General features: G+C 35.6%; 1 protein-coding gene across 1 annotated transcript; it reads left to right on the top strand.

Annotated features, from left to right (window-relative positions):
- Window positions 1-15,066: 15,066 nt before the first annotated feature.
- Window positions 15,067-22,649, top strand: LOC128205754 (aggrecan core protein-like). Its single transcript, XM_052907687.1, has 4 exons — window positions 15,067-15,516; window positions 16,460-16,547; window positions 17,814-17,983; window positions 20,684-22,649. Exons 1-4 carry the CDS (start codon window positions 15,169-15,171, stop codon window positions 21,059-21,061), a joined length of 984 nt encoding a protein of 327 aa, XP_052763647.1. The 5' UTR covers window positions 15,067-15,168; the 3' UTR covers window positions 21,062-22,649.
- The last annotated feature ends 1,024 nt before the right edge of the window (window positions 22,650-23,673 follow it).

Raw genomic sequence — 23,673 nt, 5'->3', positions numbered from 1 at the left:
GTCAACAATCGATAACTTGAAATGCTAATAAAATAATCATTAAAGTAATTGAATAAACAAGTATTCTATAAACTGTTTTACAAATTAATCATGTCGCTAACATTCACACTTTGAATCAGTTTAAGCTATACAGATGATTTAATTATAAACACAAGAAAAGCAAGTGATTGAAAATTATATCGATATCCGTCTGTGAATGTAACATATATAGAGTCTCAACCCTTTAACCCGAATGGGTGAGAATTGTCCGGTGGAATATGTGTCCTTGTGTTCGAGTCTTACTAAGGCGCGCGCAATAGTCTTTATAACGCTATTTAAACGCAGTATTTTGATTTAAGATTAAGATAGAATATCAAAATGATCAGAAGTATAAATATAGATTTTGATTATTTTAGAATTGCTGCTCATTTGTGTATGAAAACATTTGGTCAGTGCACGTAAAATCGTGAAGTGCTTTGAACCGCAATATTTCAACGTACAAAGTTTATTGGCAAATCGGGACACTGCCTTTGGTCATAGACACTGCAACCATATTACCATGATGATCAAAATATGAACTTATATCTTATTAGATGCATATTATACACACAAAACATATTTCAGAGAGTACAACATGTACGTGCTATAATATAAAACGACACAATATTATTTACATTCGAAATGATAAAAAACAATGCTGTTAAGAATCAGCTAAAATATGAGTTGTTTAACAATAATATCGTTTGATTATTATTTTTTCTACTATGATAAAAACATGAACAAATACAAAATGGAATTCGTCGTCTACTGGTACAGTAGTGTTGTTTTGTACATACTAATAAAAGATTGTACCAGTACAGTAGTGTAGTTTTGTACATACCAGAACGATAGTGTTTTGTTTGTATATACCATTTCAATAGTGTTTTTTGTACATTACAGTATAATTGTGTTGTTTGGTTTATACCAGCACAATAGTGTTGTTTTTTGTTTATACAATTACAACAGTGTTGTTTTGTTTATGCCAGTATAATGGTGTTGTTTAGTATTACCAGTACAAAAGTGTAGTTTTGTACATACCAGTACAATAGTGTTGCTTTATATACATATATACCAGTACAATAGTGTTGTTTTGTACGTACCCGTACAAAAGTGTTGTTTTGTATATATCAGTACCATAGTGTTGTTTAGTATATACCGGTGCAATATTGTTTTTTGTATACTGGTACACTTCTGGTTAAAAGCAGTCCCCTACAATTTGCTTATTCGCGCACTTTCTTCAGATCTTCTTAAAGAAGGTACTGCAGTTCAATAATATTTTACTAGTCAGTCAAAATTTGAAGTTTATACCGGACAAGTAAGTAATTAGTTTAACTATATTGTTTTACATGTTACTAGTGGGGAATCGTAACGTTAACCGAATTGCGCATGCGTGTGATCTAATTTGTATATCTTATACTAGCTACAAAGTTTTCCTAAAATGACTTTTACAAACGATGCTTATTGTGTACATATTTGCGAACAGTATTGTATTGATAGTTTCACGTCCACATTCACTAAAATGTATTCAAACGCAGATAAGTAAGTGTATAATAGTAGGCAAATGGCCTGAGAAGTTATGTTGAGATAAGTTCTTGCAAAACAGTAGGCCAAAAGCCTGATGAGATCAGGTTAGATAAGTAAACTTTTGAGCATATTCTAAGAAACGGGATATTTTATGTTGTAAAACTTTGAACAATAGAACCAATCAATGATGGGTTATAAATGAAAAATTAAAGCATTAGTTTTAGTGAATAAACAGAAATCAGGACTACAATTCAATTATTTGAGGCACAATTATATCTGACTGTAGTATACTATAGTGAAAACGAGAATCTTGAGATATAGTTTCAAATTGATGTATTACCATATCTGACTGTTGTATAATAGCGAGAAAAAAGGGAGTGTTGAGATATTGTTTGAATCCTAAGAATATCTGACTGTAGTAAACTAGAGTGGAAACGGGAGTGTTAAGATATTGTTTGATGCATATCATATCTGTTTCTCACATAGATAACCATTTTTATTATCGTTGCAAGGCAAAGCATACCACCAATTGTCATCTCCAACACAAAGGCAATTTTCTGTATCACTGCCTCTTGCCTCTCCTGTTACAAAACGCTCATACGCCCAGTCTTCTCCCGATATACATTTCCATGTCCCTTCATTTTCTATATCGCTTGCTCCAATCCAGACATTCACTTTGCCTGTTTCAAGCAATAATTTTGCATAAATGAAGTCGGTCTCCTCTTGACTTGTGATTGAAGCCAGGACGGCATTTGCCAGCTCACATCTGGTTTTTGCTTCGTCCCAGGAGACTCTTTGACGGAACAGCTTATAGCAAGAAGAATGAAACATTGTCCAACCCGTATCGCATATCTAAAAGCGAGAACATCAAATGTTTATATGAGTAAAATTGTTGGGGACAAACCTTACAGTTACAGTTTAAAATTCATGAAGATTTTACTCCCATGAAATGCGCGCAGTGCTTATTTAAGATATGATAATCTGTCCGAAGACCTCGGAAACAATGCAAAGGTTGATGACGTACTTCATTGTTTACACTCGGAGAAATTTGTGTATCATTATAAATCTGTAAATCAACATCTTGGGGTTTGCATTTGTGTATGAGTCAATGACGATCAATGTTTTTTTGTGTTTTTTTTCTGTTAATTAATTTTACGTAATTCGATTCCTCTCATTTAAATTGATAGATTTAGCGTTTTAGCTAAGGAGTAACTGATGGCTGGGAGATGGATCACATATGTATTATTGGTCCCAGTGTATTATTGGTTCCAGTTGATGATCCTGCACCCTTAAATTTTCGTAGCACCTTTCTTCCCTCCTGCTGATCAGTATGGTGCACCCTCCTGCCTTCATAAAATTCAAGGCTCAAAGCAAATATTTCTTAAGCCTTGATTTAATCTTCAAATATGATTAAAAATTCATAAAAAATATTTGACATTTGAAACCTTCAATTAAGTATAATTCATAATATTCCTTTTATTTTCTGTAAAATTTTCACAGCCTGACACAATGCGCCTCTTTCTTTCTAAGAAGCCCGTTACTTTTTCTGCAGCACCCTGCCCTTTTTAAACCTCGCTAAAACTTTAAGATGGAAATAAATCAAATATCAATCAAATTCAAGTTATTGGAACTTCAGAACCTTTTAGAAACTGTTAGTTCAAAGGTTTTTTTACCTTGCGGACGTTTTCAAACATCAAAGTCAACGAGGATCAGAAATTTGACTGTGTACAATTAAGTTGATGAATAATTTTCATTTCGATCACTTATGGCCGTAATATAAAGTATTGTGAATAATCATAACATACAAGATATAATCAGAGAATACATGTACCGTGCAAGTAACGTCGTTTACGGTCCACTGACCGTCAACGCCGCATTCGACAATGTTCGTTGTGAACGACGGCACGTAGCCTTCTTTACAGTCAAGACGAACCTTGCTGCCTATCCTGTTCATATTTCCACGAACGACAACCCCATCCGATACAATGAGCGGTCCACATTCTGAAATTCACATTTGGTCTATGTTTGTTGAATATTTCAGTTTTTATTACCAGTGTTACGTATAACTGTCAATTACGTTCGAAAATTAATTATTCAATTGTTTCACATTATTTTTCACTACATGATAAACAATTATACTAATGAAATCTTAATTGCATTGCAACTTTATGTTCTGATCAAACAAACGCGGTGGATGCGTTGATTAGATAGTCAAACCCCGTTTTTAGCTCCGTTTTTAATTTAAGTTCAGAATGGAAAATTAAGGTTTAATATCATTATGCATTCATAATGTATGTGGCAAAAGATATTATTTCACTCTGTATTTAATGAAATGTCATCGCTGCACTAAATGAAACAATAGATTATTGTACTAAGCACAGCTTTGTCCAAAACAGGTGGAATAATAGATAGAGGTTATTTAACGAAATGCTTTAATTATAAATGGTTGCACGAAGTTTTCAGGAAATTGAAGACACTGATTTTGATCTATGAACTGTGGAAAACGAATTCGTAAAAATGTTGACCGTGAGCTTGACCTATGTTATACATACATCAACCCAACCCAAAACACGAAACTACTGGTCATTAATTGGTAATTTATTTGACAACGGTCACTTGCCACTGACGTTTAATGGCCCTCAGTCATATCGTTCAGTAAAACAATTAAATTACATAAAACTGTACTTTATAACATTGAGCAATCAATATTTAATATTTCATTCATTATAGAAAGACCATTATAGAAAGACCTGCACAATGTTCTCTAAAACCAGTTACAATATTTTCTAGCAATAATTAGGTATAAATGATCGTTTAAAGTACTTTTTGTCCTGGATTTAGTAATAAAACGTTTAACAATTGATGGCTGTTTGTCCCAACACGAACTCTTATTAAAAGAGTTATGTGCATGTATTGTATGAAAGTATTGTACAAATTAGTTTATTTTGTATAAGAAAACATGATTAAGGACACAATATATATTGCACACCTTTCGTTTCGCACGTGCCTGAATTCTTGTCACAAGTTTGTCCATAAAGACAATGCTCATATATAGCAGGTCCACATGGTATGATCATCTGAAAACAATTTATATATAGAACAAAAATAAATGCATTAAAACATCTTTGGAACAAAAAAAATGTGAATTTCATAGTTAGTTCGGTATAACACTAATAGCAATACTTAGTTTACACAAAAGATATGGCTGGGATAGATACAAACTTATTGTTACTAAAATATACTGCCAGAAAAAGAAACTGTGCATTCAAAAAGTACACCAGTTCTAAAATAATCTCACAAAAATGACTTATTGCCGAAATTTGATTCAAGCTCTTTGGAAATATCTCCCTGCACCACAATTACATGTATGTTTCAAACTGTCTAATTTGTGTTTCCACGTTTAAAAAAAGTGTAAAATGGTCTCCCAGTTTTAATAATAAAAGTGTTTGAGTACAGATTAATATACCGACGCTTTTTAAAACTTACTTGGATTAACGAAATAGACAACACCAAGATGCCTATGTCGAAAGCGATGTGATATATCAGTAAATAAGATATCATGCATTGTACACAACGATGTCAATTTTATGTAATTAAGCAGTTATATTATCTGGTCCCTTTGAGTAAATGCATTGTAATTATCGCAAAAAAAAAGTTTTATATCATGATTAGGTCTTTATGTGATGAGTTTATTTATAATGGTATCTGATAATGTTATCAAGTAATTTAGCCTCAAAACAGATAGGGACTGAAAAGTATTTTTTTAAATGTACTTTATTGCCATAGGGATAACAGCGAGAGAGAAAAAGTTTTAATTGCTTATTAATTTATTATTCAGTTAAAAATAATGCGCTTTCAAATCTCGATATATTTGTAAAAGTGACTGTAAGAAACGGAGAACAATACTTTAAAATATGTTTAGCAGTCGTTTGTAATAATCACAAACATGATATATGAAGGAATTGAAGTCGTCTCAATATTGGTCTTAACTTAATCTTAGAACGATGTAGCTTATCGGATTACGTGATACAAATAACCGACCAATTTAGTGAGTGAAATCAACAATGTATGACAAAAAGATGGGCATAAGTTGTAAGAACGGCATGGGTACAAACCGAAACCAGTCTAACCTAATACGGCTGCTAACTACACGACACCAGTCTGTAAGGCTGCTTACTCCACACAGACAGTCTGTTAGACTGCCAACATCACGCCGCCAGTCTGTTTGGCTGCTAACATTACGCCGCCAGTCTGTTTAGCTGCTTACATCACATCGCCAGTCTGCTTGGCTGCTAACATCACGCCACCAGTCTGTTTGGCTGCTTACATCACATCGCCAGTCTGTTTAGCTGCTTACATCACATCGCCAGTCTGCTTGACTGCCAACATCACGCCGCCAGTCTGTTTAGCTGCTTACATCACATCGCCAGTCTGTTTGACAGCCAACATCACGCCGCCAGTCTGTTTAGCTGCTTACATCACATCGCCAGTCTGTTTGGCTGCTAACATCACGCCGCCAGTCTGTTTAGCTGCTTACATCACATCGCCAGTCTGTTTGACTGCCAACATCACGCCGCCAGTCTGTTTGGCTGCCAACATCACGCCGCCGGTCTGTTTGCCTGCTAACATTATACCGCCAGTCTGTTTGGCTGCTAACATTACGCCGCCAGTCTGTTTAGCTGCTTACATCACATCGCCAGTCTGCTTGGCTGCTAACATCACGCCGCAAGTCTGTTAGATTGCCATCATCACGCCGCCAATCTGTTTGGCTTTTAACATCACAACGCCAGTCTGATTGACTGCAATCACCACGCTGTCAGTCTGGTAAGCTGCTAATATCACATCGCCAGTCTGTTTGTCTGCCAACATCACGCCGCCACTCTGTTTGATTGCTTACATCACGCCGCCAGTCTGTTTGGCTGTTAACATCACGACTTCAGTCTGTTTGACTGTTAACATCACGCCGCCATTCTGTTTGACTGCAATCATCATACCGCCAGTCTGTTTGGCTGCTTACATCATGCCGCCAGTCTGTTTGACTGCTAACATCATGCCGCCAGTCTGTTTGACTGCAATCATCACACTGCCAGTCTGTTTGGCTGCTTACATCACACCGCCAGTCTGTTTGACTGCTTATATCACACCGCCAATCTGTTTGACTGATAATATCACACCGCCAATCTGTTTGACTGCTTACATCACACCGCCAGTCTGTTTGGCTGCTATCATCACGCCGCCAGTCTGTTTGACTGCTTACATCACACCGCCAGACTGTTTAGATGCCATCATCACGCCGCCAGTCTGTTTAGCTGCCAAATTCACGCTGCCAGTCTGTTTGACTGCCAACATCATACCGCCAGACTGTTTGGCTTCCAACATCACGCCGCCAGTCTATTTGGCTGCTTACCTCATATTGCCAGTCTGTTTGGCTGTCATCATCACGCCGCCAGTCTGTTTAGCTGCCAAAATCACGCTGCCAGTCTGTTTGACTGCCAACATCACACCGCCTGCCAACATCAAACCACCAGTCTGTTTGGCTGCCATCATATCACCGCCAGTCTGTTTGACTGCTAACATCAGGCCACCAGTCTTTTTGACTGCAGTCACCACACCGCCAGTCTCTTTGGCTACTTACATCACACCGCCAGTCTGTTTGACTGCTTATATTACACCGAAAGTATGTTTGACTGCTAACATCACACCGCCAGTCTGTTTTACTGCTAACATCACGCCGCCAGTCTGTTTGACTGCTTATATCACACTGCATGTCTGTTTTGCTGCTAACATCACGCCGCCAGTCTGTTTGACTGCTTACATCACACTGCCAGTCTGTTTAGCTGCCAACATCTCGCCGCCAGTCCGTTTGGCTGCTTACATCACACCGCCAGTCTGTTTGACTGCTAACATATCAACACCGCCAGTCTGTTTGGCTGTCATCATCATTCCGCCAGTCTGTTTAGCTGCCAATATCACGCTGCCTGTCTGTTTGACTGCCAACATCACACCGCCAGTCTGTTTGACTGCCAACATCACGCCGCCAGTCTGTTTGCCTGCTTACATCACACCGCCAGTCTATTTGGCTGCTTACATCACGCCGCCAGTCTGTTTGCCTGCCAACATAAAACCGCCAGTCTGTTTGTCTGCCAACATCACGCCGCCAGTCTGTTTGTGTGCCATAATCACGCCGCCAGTCTGTTTAGCTGCCAACATCACACTGACAGTCTGTTTGACTGCTAACATCACGACGCAAGTCTGTTTGGCTGCCAACATCACACCGCCATATATGTTATGCTGTTCACTTCAAGATAACAGTTTGAAAGTCTGCTTACTACACGACATCAGTCTGCTAGGCTGCTATTTATACGACACCAGTCCTTTAGGCTGCTCACATCACGCCGCAAGTCTGATAGGCTGCTTTCTTCTCGACAACAGTCTGTTAGACTGCTTACATCACGCCGCCAGTCTGTTATGCTACTTACTTCACGAAACCAGTCTGTTAGGCTGCTTCCTTTACGATACCAGGCTGTTAGACTGCTACCTTCACGACACCAGTCAGATAGCTAACTTTACGCCGATAGTCTTTGAGAAAGTCTGTTAGGCGGCTTACTACAGGACACCAATCCGTTAGGCTGCTAACGGCATTATACCAGTCTATTTTGCTTTTTACCGACACCAGTATCTAAGGCTCTTTACTTCAGGACAAGATTCTTGTAAATTGCTTACATACGACATTTGTCTCGTTGGCAGCTAACTTCAAGTTTCGAGTAAGAAACTTACTCTACGGTACGAGTTTGTTTAGCTGCCATTCTCGGGTCGTCAGTTTTAAAGTCCGCTTTTTTTAACCTCCATGATGCCAACTGCACATTGCCTTATTGCAAAAGTCAGAGGATACATTGAAGAGAATGCATATGCATTTTACTCATGCAAAATGTGTGGCCTTGAAGGATGGCATGTTGTTGTTTGTGTTAAGAAAATGACGAACGTTGATAATGTTAAACGCAGTTTTTTAAGGTTTTTATGATGTTTAATCAAACTATAAATAACAAATATATCAGATGCAATTCGTTAGTTGTATAATGTGCGATTGCGTATCAGTCTACACTGCTACATTATGGTTTCGAGTTTACGTAAGCAACTAAAAGTGATACAATCAAGCGTACCAATTGACTAGCATGGTCATAGCATACCACATGTACATAAATAATTCAATTATCTTAAGATTTCATTCTTCGACGAGACTTACCGGAAACTCTGTCTTGGCCCAATGCACAACGCCGCTTTCGACAAATGTGTCAGTCCAATCCCAAAGAATGTCAAGCTCACAGAGTTTCTTGAGATTGTAAAAGTTAAAGGCCCGACATGCCATCCTTGCTGTACACTCTTCCCAACACTGTTCTGGAGTGCTCTGGGTAAAGAACACTGTCGGCATGGTGACGTTAGATTTCGTACTGAACTGCAGTTCCGATGTTTGAAACCCAGTTGTCTCTGCGCTTGACTTAATAAATAAAACAAAAACAAATAGCACCACAAATTGCAGCCGTCTTGTTTTAGTTGCGTGTTCACCAACTTCGAAAATAGCTTCCATTTTTCTGTTGCAGTTTAGATACAACAAGGGTCAGTCAACGTCAAAGTCAAACACGAAGCGTCTGATAATTTTCGAAAACTGAAATAGCGATAGAATGACGGAGACTATTACCGCGCAACTGTTGCATCCTCTTTTGTTTCTGTATATTAGGTGATGTTATGTAAATATAAACATCATTATTAATTAGAAATGTGTTTTGTGCACGCTCAGCTACGTTCAGCTATCAAGTTAGTTGTAAATTAGAAGTGGCTTTTGAACTTTCTGCTTCAAAATTTATGTATTCCATGCATTTTGTTTGGTGTAATTAGCTATGTCATTTAGAAATGAGTAATTCGAAAACGTTATTTAAAATATTTTTGCGGCGGCAAGTGTAAAACCATTACTGCAATGATGTACGAGTTTCGATGAAAACCAAACCTAAAATATTAATTTGCCACAATAACCATTCCCTGCGTGCAATGCCATTCGTTGCTGAGCGAAGTAGATACTCGGAGCCCCTTGTCAATGATCGGTTTTTCCAATCTGTCTGCGGAGGCACTAAAATATGGTAAGTGTTGTTAACTGCTTTCTATATTCAAAGTTGGATGCAATACTTTAGGTCTGTGACTAATAAATACACTTCCTATTTATTCTATCCTCCAATTAGGCAATTGGCATGCGAAATAACAATGATTCGAGTGCTTCATGGCCACAAACCCAAATATGGAAAGAATGTTACACTTGTGCAAAGGTATAAAACAACGTTTGGTAAGTACAATTTCTCAAACACGGTAGATCAATCAGATCCAGCATTCCAGCATTTTCATTCGAAATCACGAACCATTCAGTTTCAAAACCTTTATAAGATGGAAGGTAGCGAATGGCCTGCGATGGTAAAACCATGTTTTGATTCAAAAATAAAAGGCATATTACACAAAGTAGTCGCTTCTGAATTGGTGTAAATTACCCTATATAACTGTATATAGAATGAATCATGACACCATTCTGTTATGTTGCTTACCCGACGACTCCAGTATCTTCAATCGTAACAACTCGGCCATATCCGGCAAGCTTCGAGATAGACCTCGTAAATAGTAGTAGGGATATACGAAAGTGTGATGGGGCCGCCGGCGATTAACATCATTTTCAATCCGAGTAAAGAAGGCTCATTGTAACAACAATCGTTAAATTAAATTGTTAAATTAAATGTGCTTGCTTAAGAGAAAATATTTATTGAAACATCAAACTTAAGAATGATCGCATTTGAATATTTAGATGTTGTTTATACCTGAAGTACACTGTTTCCTCTAGAAAAATCGTGAGCACACAGAAAATGTAGTTGACAGTAATCGAAATGGTCGTAGTTCATTGCATGCATGAACCAATATATCGGATTAAATACATGCGAGGACTAAATGACATCATTTTCTCAACCAACGTACGATTATCCTATGAAAAGTAAGTTTTAAGTCATAGTTTGCGTGAGTTTTATTTTCAGCTTTCCTTGCCATTAAAACAGCATTAATATTCTGTAAAAACACATTGATTGCATTGCGCATAAATCTGTTGGTAAAGGGGGCCCCCCCTCCCACCCACCCCAGTCAGCTTTATCAGTTGATAGCCATACATGCCTTTGATTTAGCATTTTTGGGTTTGAGCTGAAAACTGAACATTCTTTTTGTGGAGTAGGGTGATGACTAGCCACTCAGTTAGTTCAATGGGTAATATTCCTTATACAAGTGCGAAGGAGTGCTCTGTGTTAGTTAAGTTTGCAGAACTTGACATGTCTTCAAATTGTATTTGATCACGGCAGATCATGCTTCACATAGAGCTCACTTTTTCTCTTAGGCTTAGGCTTTTTATTAAAAAACAACAAAAAAGTTACTGATAAGATACTCAAATGAACATTTTGTTTTGGTAAGTAAAAGCCTTAAACAAAATATTTAGCCAGGTTACTAAGCTTTTCAGCAATGTATACCAGACCTTTTTCAATACTACTTAGCCTTTTTGAATAATTATCCTTTAGATCACTGTTCCCATAATGACTCCTTTTAATGTCCGACTCCATAAAATGCAAACAAGTATAATTCCAGTAACTTTCAGTTTTGATTAACATGCCCCTTATTTTTATTTTAAATATTAGTCAAGCAATAACGGAGCCATCTGTATGCAATCCAATGTAATATTGATTATAATTTAGGTTTTGCTCCCATTTTTACTTTCATTTCTGTGCAAATCCCTTTTAAGTGCATTGGGTATTTTGCGAGACTTCACATTTTTTCTGGCGTTTAACCCCCATTCATGGCTTTAAGTTGCCATACAAAATTAAATCAGCATTATCAAAAATACTGTATGTCTCAGTCTTAACCGTAAACACACAATATGAGGACTAAAGCATAACCATGCGTCAGAGTTATAGATCTTTCTATGCATTTTATTTGTCTAAATATATTAACGGTCTCTTTAGCAATATCCTTGTGCCTCTTTGAGTACTTGGCTTGACCGTGTGTGTTTTTTATTACATTGTTGTGAATGTTTTATTTGCACACACATGATGATGATGACACTATGTTATGCCAAAACCTCAACACATGTTCTTCAAATAAAAACAGGGAAATTCAGAATAACTTTATAACATCATTTTAGAAAATAAACCCATACAATCAATGAAATACAAATGTATCTGTAAAATCACATGTCATGTTATGTGTTTGCTTGCAGTAAGCAATGCTCATCACTTCTAATAAACATTCCAACAGACTGAAAAACAAATCAACACAAATGGAAAAACTGTTTGCAAATCAGTTAGTATCTTATTTTATGCCTAATCAGATTGCTACGCAAGCTGAAAGCTGACAGAATCACCCTTAAGTATATTGCCTTTGTAGAAACTAGTACGGACATCCTTTTGCTGAGACCATGAGAAAATATCTTGGTGGGGCTTGAACACACAACCTTGGATTTGAGGTAGACACCTAGGCTTATCCTTTAGACCACGTTCACCTTTTCACATTTTAAAGAGCCCAATTTACAATATGGCATTTGCAAGGATGTGCCCTATTAAAAGATTTTCTGAATTCTTAAAAATTGAACTGAACAAAAAAGTTCTCCTTTATTTAGTCTGCCAATGCCATCTGTTTCTGTTGCTGTTTTTGTAGCTATCTACCCTCTTTTATAGGAGAACCGCTTTAAGCGTAGATAAATCCTTTACCACACAGTTGAATAAATATATATATGCACTTTCCTTGTTAAAAAATGTTCGACAACGATCAAATATGTGTCCGAATTCAATGTAAAGTTCACTTAAATACTCTGAGAAATATATTTAAAAAAAGTTGACTGCAAGAGGGTTACCACTGAGTAGCACTACCAAGCATAAGGACTCTGGCTCTATCTGGGTTGTAAAGTAAACCTCCAGCTTCGGATTCAAACGTGTGTATTGTTTCAGGCATGGATGGTTTAATTTACCTAATAATCACGGGCCAACAGCTGACTTTTATCTGCAACTTCACATCAGTATGTAAGTCATCAAATATTTGAGAAGACAAGTTGTTCCACTTAAGACGTTGTTTCCATCTTGCACTCATTTTCCCAAGGTTGGCTTTGCAGTTGTGTTACATATTTTCCATGTATTGGTCAATCCTCAGAACAATGGCATTTGTAATTACATTCCAGTGCCTGAACTAAAATACAACAGAAATAATAGAAATTATATTTTCAGATCAATTATTTTAAAAGCCTGTACAAGAATATAGAAAAGTATTCACAACATATTAAGTGCCACACCAATTTAAAGCTGCTTCCTCACAGATTTACTGTTTCGACACCTTTTTACTTTTGTCTTTTAATGAGCCAATTGGCAATCAGTGTGCAAATGTCTAGAAACCATTGCTGTTAGACTGCTGACTTACTATCAGATCACGGTTTTTCATATTCAAGTTTAAAAATTGGTATAAATTCCTTGTATTTAGTCACATAAGGTCAGGCAGCTATTGCATTAAGCCATATGTTTGTGTACATTTAATTTAATTACTCCTTTGATATCAATGAAAGGCTTTTGAGAAATGACCAAGAAGAACTGTCAATCTGTGAGATGGCAGCTTTAGGCATTGTACTAAATTTAAGAATTTATTTAAGTTTATATGAAAATGTTCTCATATTGAAATTCCACTACAATGTTGATCTTTAAATACCGTCATTATTTGTTGATTAATTGTACAAACATGCAGGTACATTTGGGCTAAAACTAGTAGAGTTGAGTTATTGTCCGAGTTTTGAAAATAGCACAACCATTACCTCATCTGCCATTTTTCATTAGAACAAGCCAGGAACTCAGAGCCGGCCGCACCACTGGTACCATATTGCCCTCTTAAAATGACAATAATATTAAAATTTAAATGTCTGCAATTCAATTTCCTTTATCGAGAACCGTGACTCTGTGCCAAATCCCAGGACCAATATCGGGATATATATCACTATTGTAGAAAATTTTAAATATAAAAAAGTTAAATAATAACATGCTCATGCCGATAAGTTCCTTTATTTAGGATATCACTCAAGATATCCACATGTCGACCAAAATAACATGATGTTAGGTGGGGAGAACAAAAAGACTCGGTCTGGTAAGTGGAAACAAAAATTTATTTTTCGCCTCAGATTGTCCCGGTAAGGGAAAATACTCTGCGCAGCTCATTGTCGACCTTTGCAAGAGTTCTTGTTCATGAAGTTACTTACAGTGTTTTAAATGGTCTGAAACTGTTGTTAAATTGTATTAAAAGCAACTAGCCTTGTGCTAATAAACTTTTAGTTTAATAAGGTAGGTCCTCACGCGCTTGATTTACATGTTACTTACAGTCTGTTATACTGTTAAATATGTTTGGATTTTATAAACTGTTGTCGTTATTCACACGTGTACGTCAATTAGTTAAATATAAGGGAATCTAACATGGAATCCAAGCATGTATGGACCTGATTAAAGTATTTCTCAATTAGCATATTTGCTATATTTATCAAATTAAACTACATTTCATATATATCATTTAAGAAACTAGGTAAACTCTTGCCTTGGTCAACACTACACTGTCTCGAGTTATGTCCCCTGCCGAGACAATCTTTTTAACGAGTGTCCGATCATACATCTTAAGATCGAGACTTCCAGTTGAGTATATAAGGGTAACTTTGGAATTCGAACTGGTTCAGTCGTACGTAACTATACATACAATTCGTTTCTTAATAAGAATAATAATGATACTACATGGAGTTGGGTACACGCTCGATTTACATGTTACATACAGATATCTCTCACTTTATAACGTACTAATGTGAGTCGTCGCAGCAGTTAATAATGTAAAACATGTTAGAGTTTACGCGATGGAATCCGCAGCTAGATTTGCAACATATCGTTGACAGGAGGCTTCAAATATCCATTTCTCTCAGCAAACTCGGCAATTTGAGCCAGGAATGATTTTTTGTTTTGCAAATCGTTAAAAAAAGGCTCCGATTATCCATTTCTCTCAGCAAAAATACGGCAATTTGAGCCAATAATGGGTTTTTGTGGCAAATCGTTCACAAGAGGCTCCAAGTATCCATTTCTCTCAGCAACGCACGGCATTGAACGTAATTTTTTTATGGCAAATTGACATTTCATGTTAGATTTTTATCAGAAACTCTAACCGTATTGCGCATATGGTTTAAAGTTTGCCATCGCAAAAGTAATTTGAATAAAATCTTTGAATTATTTAGATTAAAATGATGAACCTAATCACTCCGAATAAAATTGATACAACACATTAATTATGTAGCTGGAAATGCAAAGCCACTTCTCATTTATAATTTTTTTAAGTGCGTCTAAAACACATTTCCAATGCACAATCACATTTAAATGCATGATATCACCAAGACCACAGAAACAAAATAGAGTACGGCAGTTGCGCAGTTGCGGTCAAAGCAATAGATTGTCTTTCGATTGTTCTTTCCGTTTTCGAAAATAAACAGACACTGTGTGTTTTGTCGGTGACTTTACGTGAAGAAGTTAAGTATTACATTCCTAGCGCAACGGAAAAATGGAACATATTTTTGAATTTAGTGAACTTACAACTCAACGGAGATGGCTGCAGTTATTGGTGGTGTTTGTTTTATTTAATTCAACTGTAGCGACAATCGGGTTTCAAACATCAGGACTGCAGTTCAGTACGAAGTCCAACGTAACTGTGCCGACAGTAATCTTTACCCAGATCAGTCTAGAAAAGTGTTGGGAAGAGTGTACAGCAAGGGTGGCATGTCCGGCCTTTAACTATTACAATCTTTATAAACTCTGTGAGCTAGACATTCTTGGGAATTTGGCTGATGTATCTACCAGTAAAACATTTGATCAAAGCGGAGTTGTATATTGGTCAAAGACAGAGTTTCCGGTAAGTACCATTTGGAAATGAAATGTTAATATAATTTTTATATATGATGTATAATATTATCATGTCAGTCAATTGATATGCTTGGTCATATCAACTTTTGTTACTTACGTATAGGCGAAGCCATATCGCTGCAGCGTTAAATAATACGTCACCGCACTTTATACAGCTAACGAAATGTAACTTTTACCTTTTGTCTTTTTTTAAATAACATTAGTTTCATTAAAAAAACTTAAACATGAGCAACATTCATCCTTTCATTCAAAGAACAAAAACATGTCGTGTATCAATGCCTCACATTTTGCATGTTTATCGAGAATGCGTGTGCATTTTCTTTAGAGGATCTTCTGACCTTAGCAAGACGTTTGTTAGAAACGTGTTTGGCACATGCGCATGTGTATGTCTGGAAAACACAGCAATAAGGCATCGTGCAGCTTGCACCATGGCGGCGCAATATTAGCGGCATAACAAACTTGTGGCGTTAAGATAGCAGCTTCACAAACTCGCGACGACTTCAGTTTAGCACCTTGGTAGCCTGGAGCCTGGGGATTTACAGCCTTTCAGCCCGAAAGCATGAGCTTGATCTTGGCATCGTTGGCAAAGGGACCTAACTATAAACGATCCTATCATAAGTGTGTGCGTACGTCGGAACGTGACTATGCAATAGCCATAACTCTTGTGACAATTTTTAGAATTAAGCTCATTATGGAACTGGTATATTTTTGGCATACACCTGTTCTTTATTAATTTAATTTATGTTCTATTAACATACTGAAGTTTGTAAAAGTGTGTACCTTTCCCAAACATTTTTTAAGGGTAACTTATTATTCTAATTTCGTACTGCTTATGAGTAATACCCGATTAATTATGAAAAAAACAACATTGTTTTTTTCCGAATATGTTACAATCTTAGTATATATATATTATATGTATTTATTGTTTTCAGACCACCATACCTTGTGGACCTGCTGGATCTGTGAACTGCTCCTTGGGACAAACTTGCGACAAGAATTCAGGCACATGTAAAATAAAAGGTGTAGAATGGTTTCTCTTCTTATCGTTCGATTGGTATATTTTTGTATAGGTAGAACCTATTTTGTACTGGAGATCTCATACACTATTTTTTAAGAAAGTTTCTTAGGCTTTAAATTCCCTTTTTAAAGCAGCACTCTCACAGATTTATCGTTTTTTCCAACTTTTTATTTTTTGTTTCGGAGTTAGCAATTTTTGCGTAAATATCTGCAAACCAGTGATGAAAGACTGTTGACAAAATATCAGATCGCAGATGTTCATATTTCCATTCCAAATTTAATGTTTTATGGCTTAAACCGTTACTAACGGTTTAAGAAAAATGCAAAGAAACAACACCAATTTCGGAGAGGAAATATGAAAATCTGTGATCAGATATTTTGTCATCAGTCTTTTCACTGGGTTTCAGATATTTACCCAAAAACTGCTCGTTCCAAAACAAAAAAAGTAAAAAGTTGTCAAAACGTTCAATCTGTGAGAGTGCAGCTTTAAGAGACGTTTGTGTGTTTGTTTCAATGGTTTTAGTATAGCTATCGAAAAGCCGTTCCATAACAAATAATGTGCAATTGGTGTTCACATAACAATTCCTTTAGTTTAAACATGATGTATTTCATTGAAATACATTCAACAACACGTATTGTACATACATAACAAAAACTCGCGATGACGAAGTACCTCGAGAAAAACGAAAATTCAGTAAAAACGAAATACTAAAGGTGTATTACTTAACCCAACAGATTCGAAAAAATGTTCGACATAACAAGAACATCGAAATAACAGAGTTTGAAATAGCGAGTTTTAACTACATCATTGTTAAGATTGTCGAGATGGATGTAGGTTAATATTATTACCTCTCTCAGGATCCAATGTTGAATTGCTTATAGTTATATTTAGTTTATATGTTGTGTTTCGTAATATCAGGATATAACGATGTAAAGCAATTCGATTAAAATTGCATTAGTCTTCGTGTTTATCATTTTATGATAGATAACTTGATACAAATGGATAATATTACTTTGCACGTATCCGACAGAAGAACGTTATACTGGTACAGTAGAACCCCATTGGCTCGAACTCGCTTGGCTCGATTTCTTCGTTGGCTCGACTTGGATATAAACGACGCTTTGTTTCTTATGAATATAGCAATTACCGCTAGGCTCGAATTTTGCGAGGCTCGAGTATTTTTCAACGGTCCATTGGAATTCGAGACAACAAGGTTCGACTGTAATTAAAACCACTTGTAACAACTATCGACCAAATGCGCCTTTCAGAATGCGGACCGCTCAATGTATCGGATGGGATTCTTGTTCGTGGGAATGTGAACAGGGTCGGCAGCTTTATTCGTCTTGGCTGTAAAGAAGGCTACGTCCCGTCTTACACCAGGGACATTGTCGAATGTGGCGTTGACGGTCAGTGGACCGAATACGACATAACTTGCAAGGTACATATTAGTAATTTGTTGGTGCAATTAACTGCCTTCTATGGGCTGTTTTCCCTTATGAAAAATGTCCATTTTCCCCCAAAATGTTATATTTTTCCCAATTTGATAAATGCAGATTATGTTATGAATAAAAAGGCAGTGATTTTCCTTAAAAATAAAAAAAGTCTTAATGTATGCATAAGAAGGTGAAAACATGTATATTTGCAATTATATTTGCTATTTTGTTCTGATTTTGTATTTTTCCCAATCTGGACTATTTTTTTCCAATTTGAAAGGCACAATATAATATATCCAAATAAATCACTGCATGTTTGATCTGTATCACAAATGATATCTCTTCGGTTAAAATTATTCACAATTCTTTAAAATTTGGCCATTAATTATCCTCCCTTCTTTATATGCATGTACAAATGAAATTTTTTTTTTGTAAAAGTTGTTTTTCTTCCCCGATACGGTAACATTTGCTTTTGGAGTTTTGTAACAATGGTCGCAAGGTTGACGCTTTGAATTACCATTTTCTTAAATAACAAAAGTTGGAATTTGATTGACATTTGATTCAATTGGATTTATCAATTTAAGTCAGTGGAAATGTCTGTTAAAGCTGTCGACAGACAGCACGCAGAAAATCATGCAGAAACATGAGTTAGATTAGCTTAGCACTCAATGGAAATATTAGAACACAGAAATACCAGCCGCATCGCGCGATGTGTTGGCCTTCGTTTGCCGTTACTGTTTAATTGGGTATTTCAATAAGGTTACATATCAGGAAGTTAAACTAAAATATGATGACATATAAGTTTTAACAAGTTAGTCCATACATTGCACATTTCGAGGACTTAGTTGGAACAAAAGTAAATATTTGAAAGAGCATTCAAAAAATTAACGTATCAACATTCTTACTAGCTTCGAATCTTTCTGCAGATATAGCTTGGATCCCTATTCATTTAAGTACTTGGGGTTTACCTATTAGTTTATTATTATTTGTTTTATTCTTAAGTTTTCTCAAGTTTATGCATACTTTGATAAGACTTACCTTTAAAGTTTTTACTTTATTCAAGATTGTTGGGATATGAGTGAGGTTTGTGCACGTAAACTGGTTTAAACTCCCAGTAAATTTACATTTTACTCAACGTTCCAAGGCGGTACCTAATAATCCTTATTAAACACACCTGGTTTTTTATATAGTGTATATGCAGTGTGTTTTAGTGGAGTTTTGTGCTATTGTTCCATGTTTCTTGTTTGTGATTATTTTTGTTTTTGTGTTCTATGTCTTTGGAGTTTACCCATTGCCATTAAACGGAGGTTATGTTTAAACTTTTGACTACAATACTTGTTTCTGTAGTTTTCCATATAAATATACTTATTATAAGAAGACTCTTTATGGAACACAAATATAGAAACGTTTAATGCTCCATTTTAGTAGTATTTAAACAGACATTATCTATACAGTCGAAATAAGTCGGGAGGAAACCCTTGATTGATATGCAAACATGAGTCAAGTTATAAAACTGTCAAGAAAATGATGCGTCAATGACAATCCATTTAAAGAAAGAAATTCGGAAGAAATTAAAGCACAGTGAAAATTTCACTTTTTTATTTTTTTTATTATTAAAGTTATATCGGATATCTCCTATAGCATCTGTCACGAGTTGTCATATAATACAAACTTTTAGTCAACAAATTTATTGCTTGTACAGTTAAAAATATAGAACAACTTATCTGGTTTCACCTGCTCTAGTGATGAGCCTTATTTCATAAAGCAATGCCATTTCCCGCGCTACATGCATTGCCTACATGCATTGTCGGAATTACATAAAACCACAGATACCTCGTTCCTTTTAATTATGTTAATAAGTAGTATGCATACTATATGAATAGAAATGAGGTGATATCCAATTAGAAAAACAACAAAACACTAAACTTGCTTACATTTGCTTTCTTTTGAATTTTGACGTCATGTCTGGTAAGATGAAGACATGCTCTGTGATATGTTCATGACGTAATTTCAAGTTTCAATGCATTGAATATTGGCCATCTTTAAAAAATGTTTATGAAATCAAGACGAAATACCACGCTTGCGATTTAGATGAAAAATGGACAACTGTATTCAAAAGCATCTTCATTATAAATACAAAGTGAAAAATAAGCACATGACTTGATAGAATATTCTAATTAGTAAAAAAATGCCAAGTTATTTGTTTACAAACATGTTGATTGATATATTTTCTAACCAATAGAAATAAAGCAATGCTATATATCACATGTGTAATACAGAAAAAAACGTGCTAGCTATAATAAACCGGCAACAATGCATAGCATGTGATAATAACTTATTTGTGATAATTACACATGAAGGCCAAAATCGTGCGATGTGACTCATATAGCATATAACTCAAATAGCCGGTACAGCTTTTGTTGTTTATTCCACTGTCATAACAGATTTCAATTTCGTGTGTTGCTATTGGTCTTTAGGATGTTAATTTCCGCATCTTTTTACGAAAGCATCTTTTGTCGAATGAAAATATTGACAAAATCCATTAAACAATGATAGAAGGCATCAGCCTTAGTTTGTAAACAGTGTGCGCATTTCATTGGTGTAAACACTTCATTAATGTTAAATTAAATTAATCTTAAAATGAAACTGATAGGTTAGATCCAAACAAAACCAATCATATGAACATTTGCTATTCTCGTTTCTAGAGATGCGATGAGGGCTGGACCATGTTTCATTCTTCTTGCTATAAGCTGTTCCATCACAACGTTACCTGGGACGATGCAAAGACAAGGTGCGGGCAGGCAAATGCCTCCCTGGCTTCAATCACAAGTCGAGAGGAAAACGACTTCATTAATTCGAATTTGATAAATGAAACAACTGTGGATGACATCTGGATTGGAGCAAGCTCTAGAGAAGCCGAAAGGACGTGGACATGGACATCGGGAGAAATATGGGCGTATACAAATTTTGCTAAGGGATTCACAACCTATCAACCTAATGTTTGCCTTATAGTAAATGTTGATATTTGGTATTATTCTCCTTGCGACTTTCCATTTTCTTATCTATGCGAGAAGCAGATATAATAATGCACCAAACTACATCTTATTATTCCCGTTTTGACTCTAGTGAACTACAGTCAAATATGGCAATGCATCAAACTATTCAACAGTTATCCTGATTTCCGCTTGTTCTGTAAAGAAAGAAGTGTCTCCTTTTCAGTTATAACCATTCAATACTTTTGGATCTACTAATCAAAATCATACACCAAAAAATGTTCCTGTTGTTAAGAATATTGGTCTAGTAGTATTCAATAACTAATCTGAACAGAAATCCTCATGTTTTTGGCCTACTATTATACACTAGCTCATCTAAACAGAACTTCTCAGGCCTTTGGCCCATTATTATAAATTAACTTATCTCAACAGAACTTCTCAGGCCTGTGGCCTACTATTATACATTAACTTATCTCAACAGAACTGCTCACGCCTTTGGCCTGCTAATATACATTAACTTATCTCAACAGAACTGCTCACGCCTTTGGCCTACTAATATACATTAACTTATCTCAATAGAACTACTCACGCCTTTGGCCTACTAATATACATTAACTTATCCCAACAGAACTGCTCACGCCTTTGGCCTACTAATATACATTAACTTATCCCAACAGAACTGCTCACGCCTTTGGCCTACAATTATACACTCACTTATATCAAAAGAACTTCTCTGACCTTTGGCCTACTATTATACACAAACTTATATCAACAGATTTTCTCACGCCTTTGGCCTACAATTGTACACTCACTTATCTAAACAGAACTTCTCAGGCCTTTGGCCTACTATTAACTTATCTCAACAGAACTCCCCACGCCTTTGGCCAACTTTAATACGCTAAATTATCTTAACAGAACTTCTCACGCCTTTGGCCTACTATAATACACTAACTTATCTCAACAGAACTTCGCAGGCTTTTGACCTACTATTATACATAAACTTATCCCAACAGAACTTTTCAAGCTGTGGGCCTACTATTATACATAAACTTATCTCAACAGAACTTTACAAGCTCTGGGCCTACTATTATATTTAAACTTACCTCAACATAATTTCTCACGTCGTTGGCCTACGATTATATACTAACCTATATCAACAGAACTTTTCAAGCCTTTGGCCTACTATTATACACTAAATTATGTTCAAAAGGGCGATATTAAGTATCAGGGGTTGTTTTATCGAGAATCCTAGGGGTCTTCTATTAATTGCTAACTAACGGAAAACATGCAGTATATTATATAAATGTTATATGGCACTCGTATAGATAAAACATCACTGTCGTACTGGTAACTGTACAAAACAATACTAGTTTACTAGCAAACTAACCCTATTGTGCAAGTATATACTAAACAACACAATTGTACTGGTATATACTAAACAACACTATTGTACCGGTATATACTAAACAACACTATTGTGCATATATATACAAAACAACACTATTGTGCAAGTATATACTAAACAACACTATTGTGCCGGTAAATACTAAACAACACTTTTGTGCTAGTATATACAAAATAACACTATTGTACCGGTATATACAAAACAACACTATTGTACTTGTATATACAAAATTGTACCGGTTTATACAAAATTACACTATTGTACCGGTATATACAAAACCACACTATTTGCACTGGTATATACTAAACAACACTATTGTGCTAGTATATACTAAACAACACAATTTTACCGGTATATACTAAACAACAATATTGTACTGGTATATACAAAACAACACTATTGTACTGGTATATACAAAATAACACTATTGTACTGGTATATACAATACAACACTATTGTACTGGTATATGCATAACAACACTTTTGTACTGTTATATGCATAACAACACTTTTGTACTGTTATATACAAAACAACACTATTGTACTGGTATATACAAAATAACACTATTGTACTGGTATATACAATACAACACTATTGTACTGGTATATGCAAAACAACACTTTTGTACTGGTATATGCATAACAACACTTTTGTACTGTTATATACAAAACAACTCTATTGTACTGGTATATGCATAACAACACTTTTGTACTGTTATATACAAAACAACTCTATTGTACTGGTATATACATAACAACACTTTTGTACTGTTATATACAAAACAACACTTTAGTACTGGTATATACATAACAACACTTTTGTACTGGTATATGCATAACAACACTTTTGTACTGTTATATACAAAACAACTCTATTGTACTGGTATATACATAACAACACTTTTGTACTGTTATATACAAAACAACACTTTAGTACTGGTATATACATAACAACACTTTTGTACTGTTATATACATAACAACACTTTTGTACTGTTATATACAAAACAACACTATTGTACTGGTATATGCATAACAACACTTTTGTACTGTTATATACAAAACAACACTTTTGTACTGGTATATACATAACAACACTTTTGTACTGTTATATACAAAACAACACTATTGTACTGTTATATACAAAACAACACTATTGTACTGGTATATGCATAACAACACTTTTGTACTGTTATATACAAAACAACTCTATTGTACTGGTATATGCATAACAACACTTTTGTACTGTTATATACAAAACAACTCTATTGTACTGGTATATACATAACAACACTTTT

Source organism: Mya arenaria, chromosome 10 (assembly GCF_026914265.1).
Source record: "Mya arenaria isolate MELC-2E11 chromosome 10, ASM2691426v1".
Taxonomy (NCBI): Eukaryota; Metazoa; Mollusca; class Bivalvia; order Myida; family Myidae; genus Mya; species Mya arenaria.
Note: the sequence above shows the minus strand (reverse complement) of the source record. Positions and strands in the feature narration are given on the sequence as shown.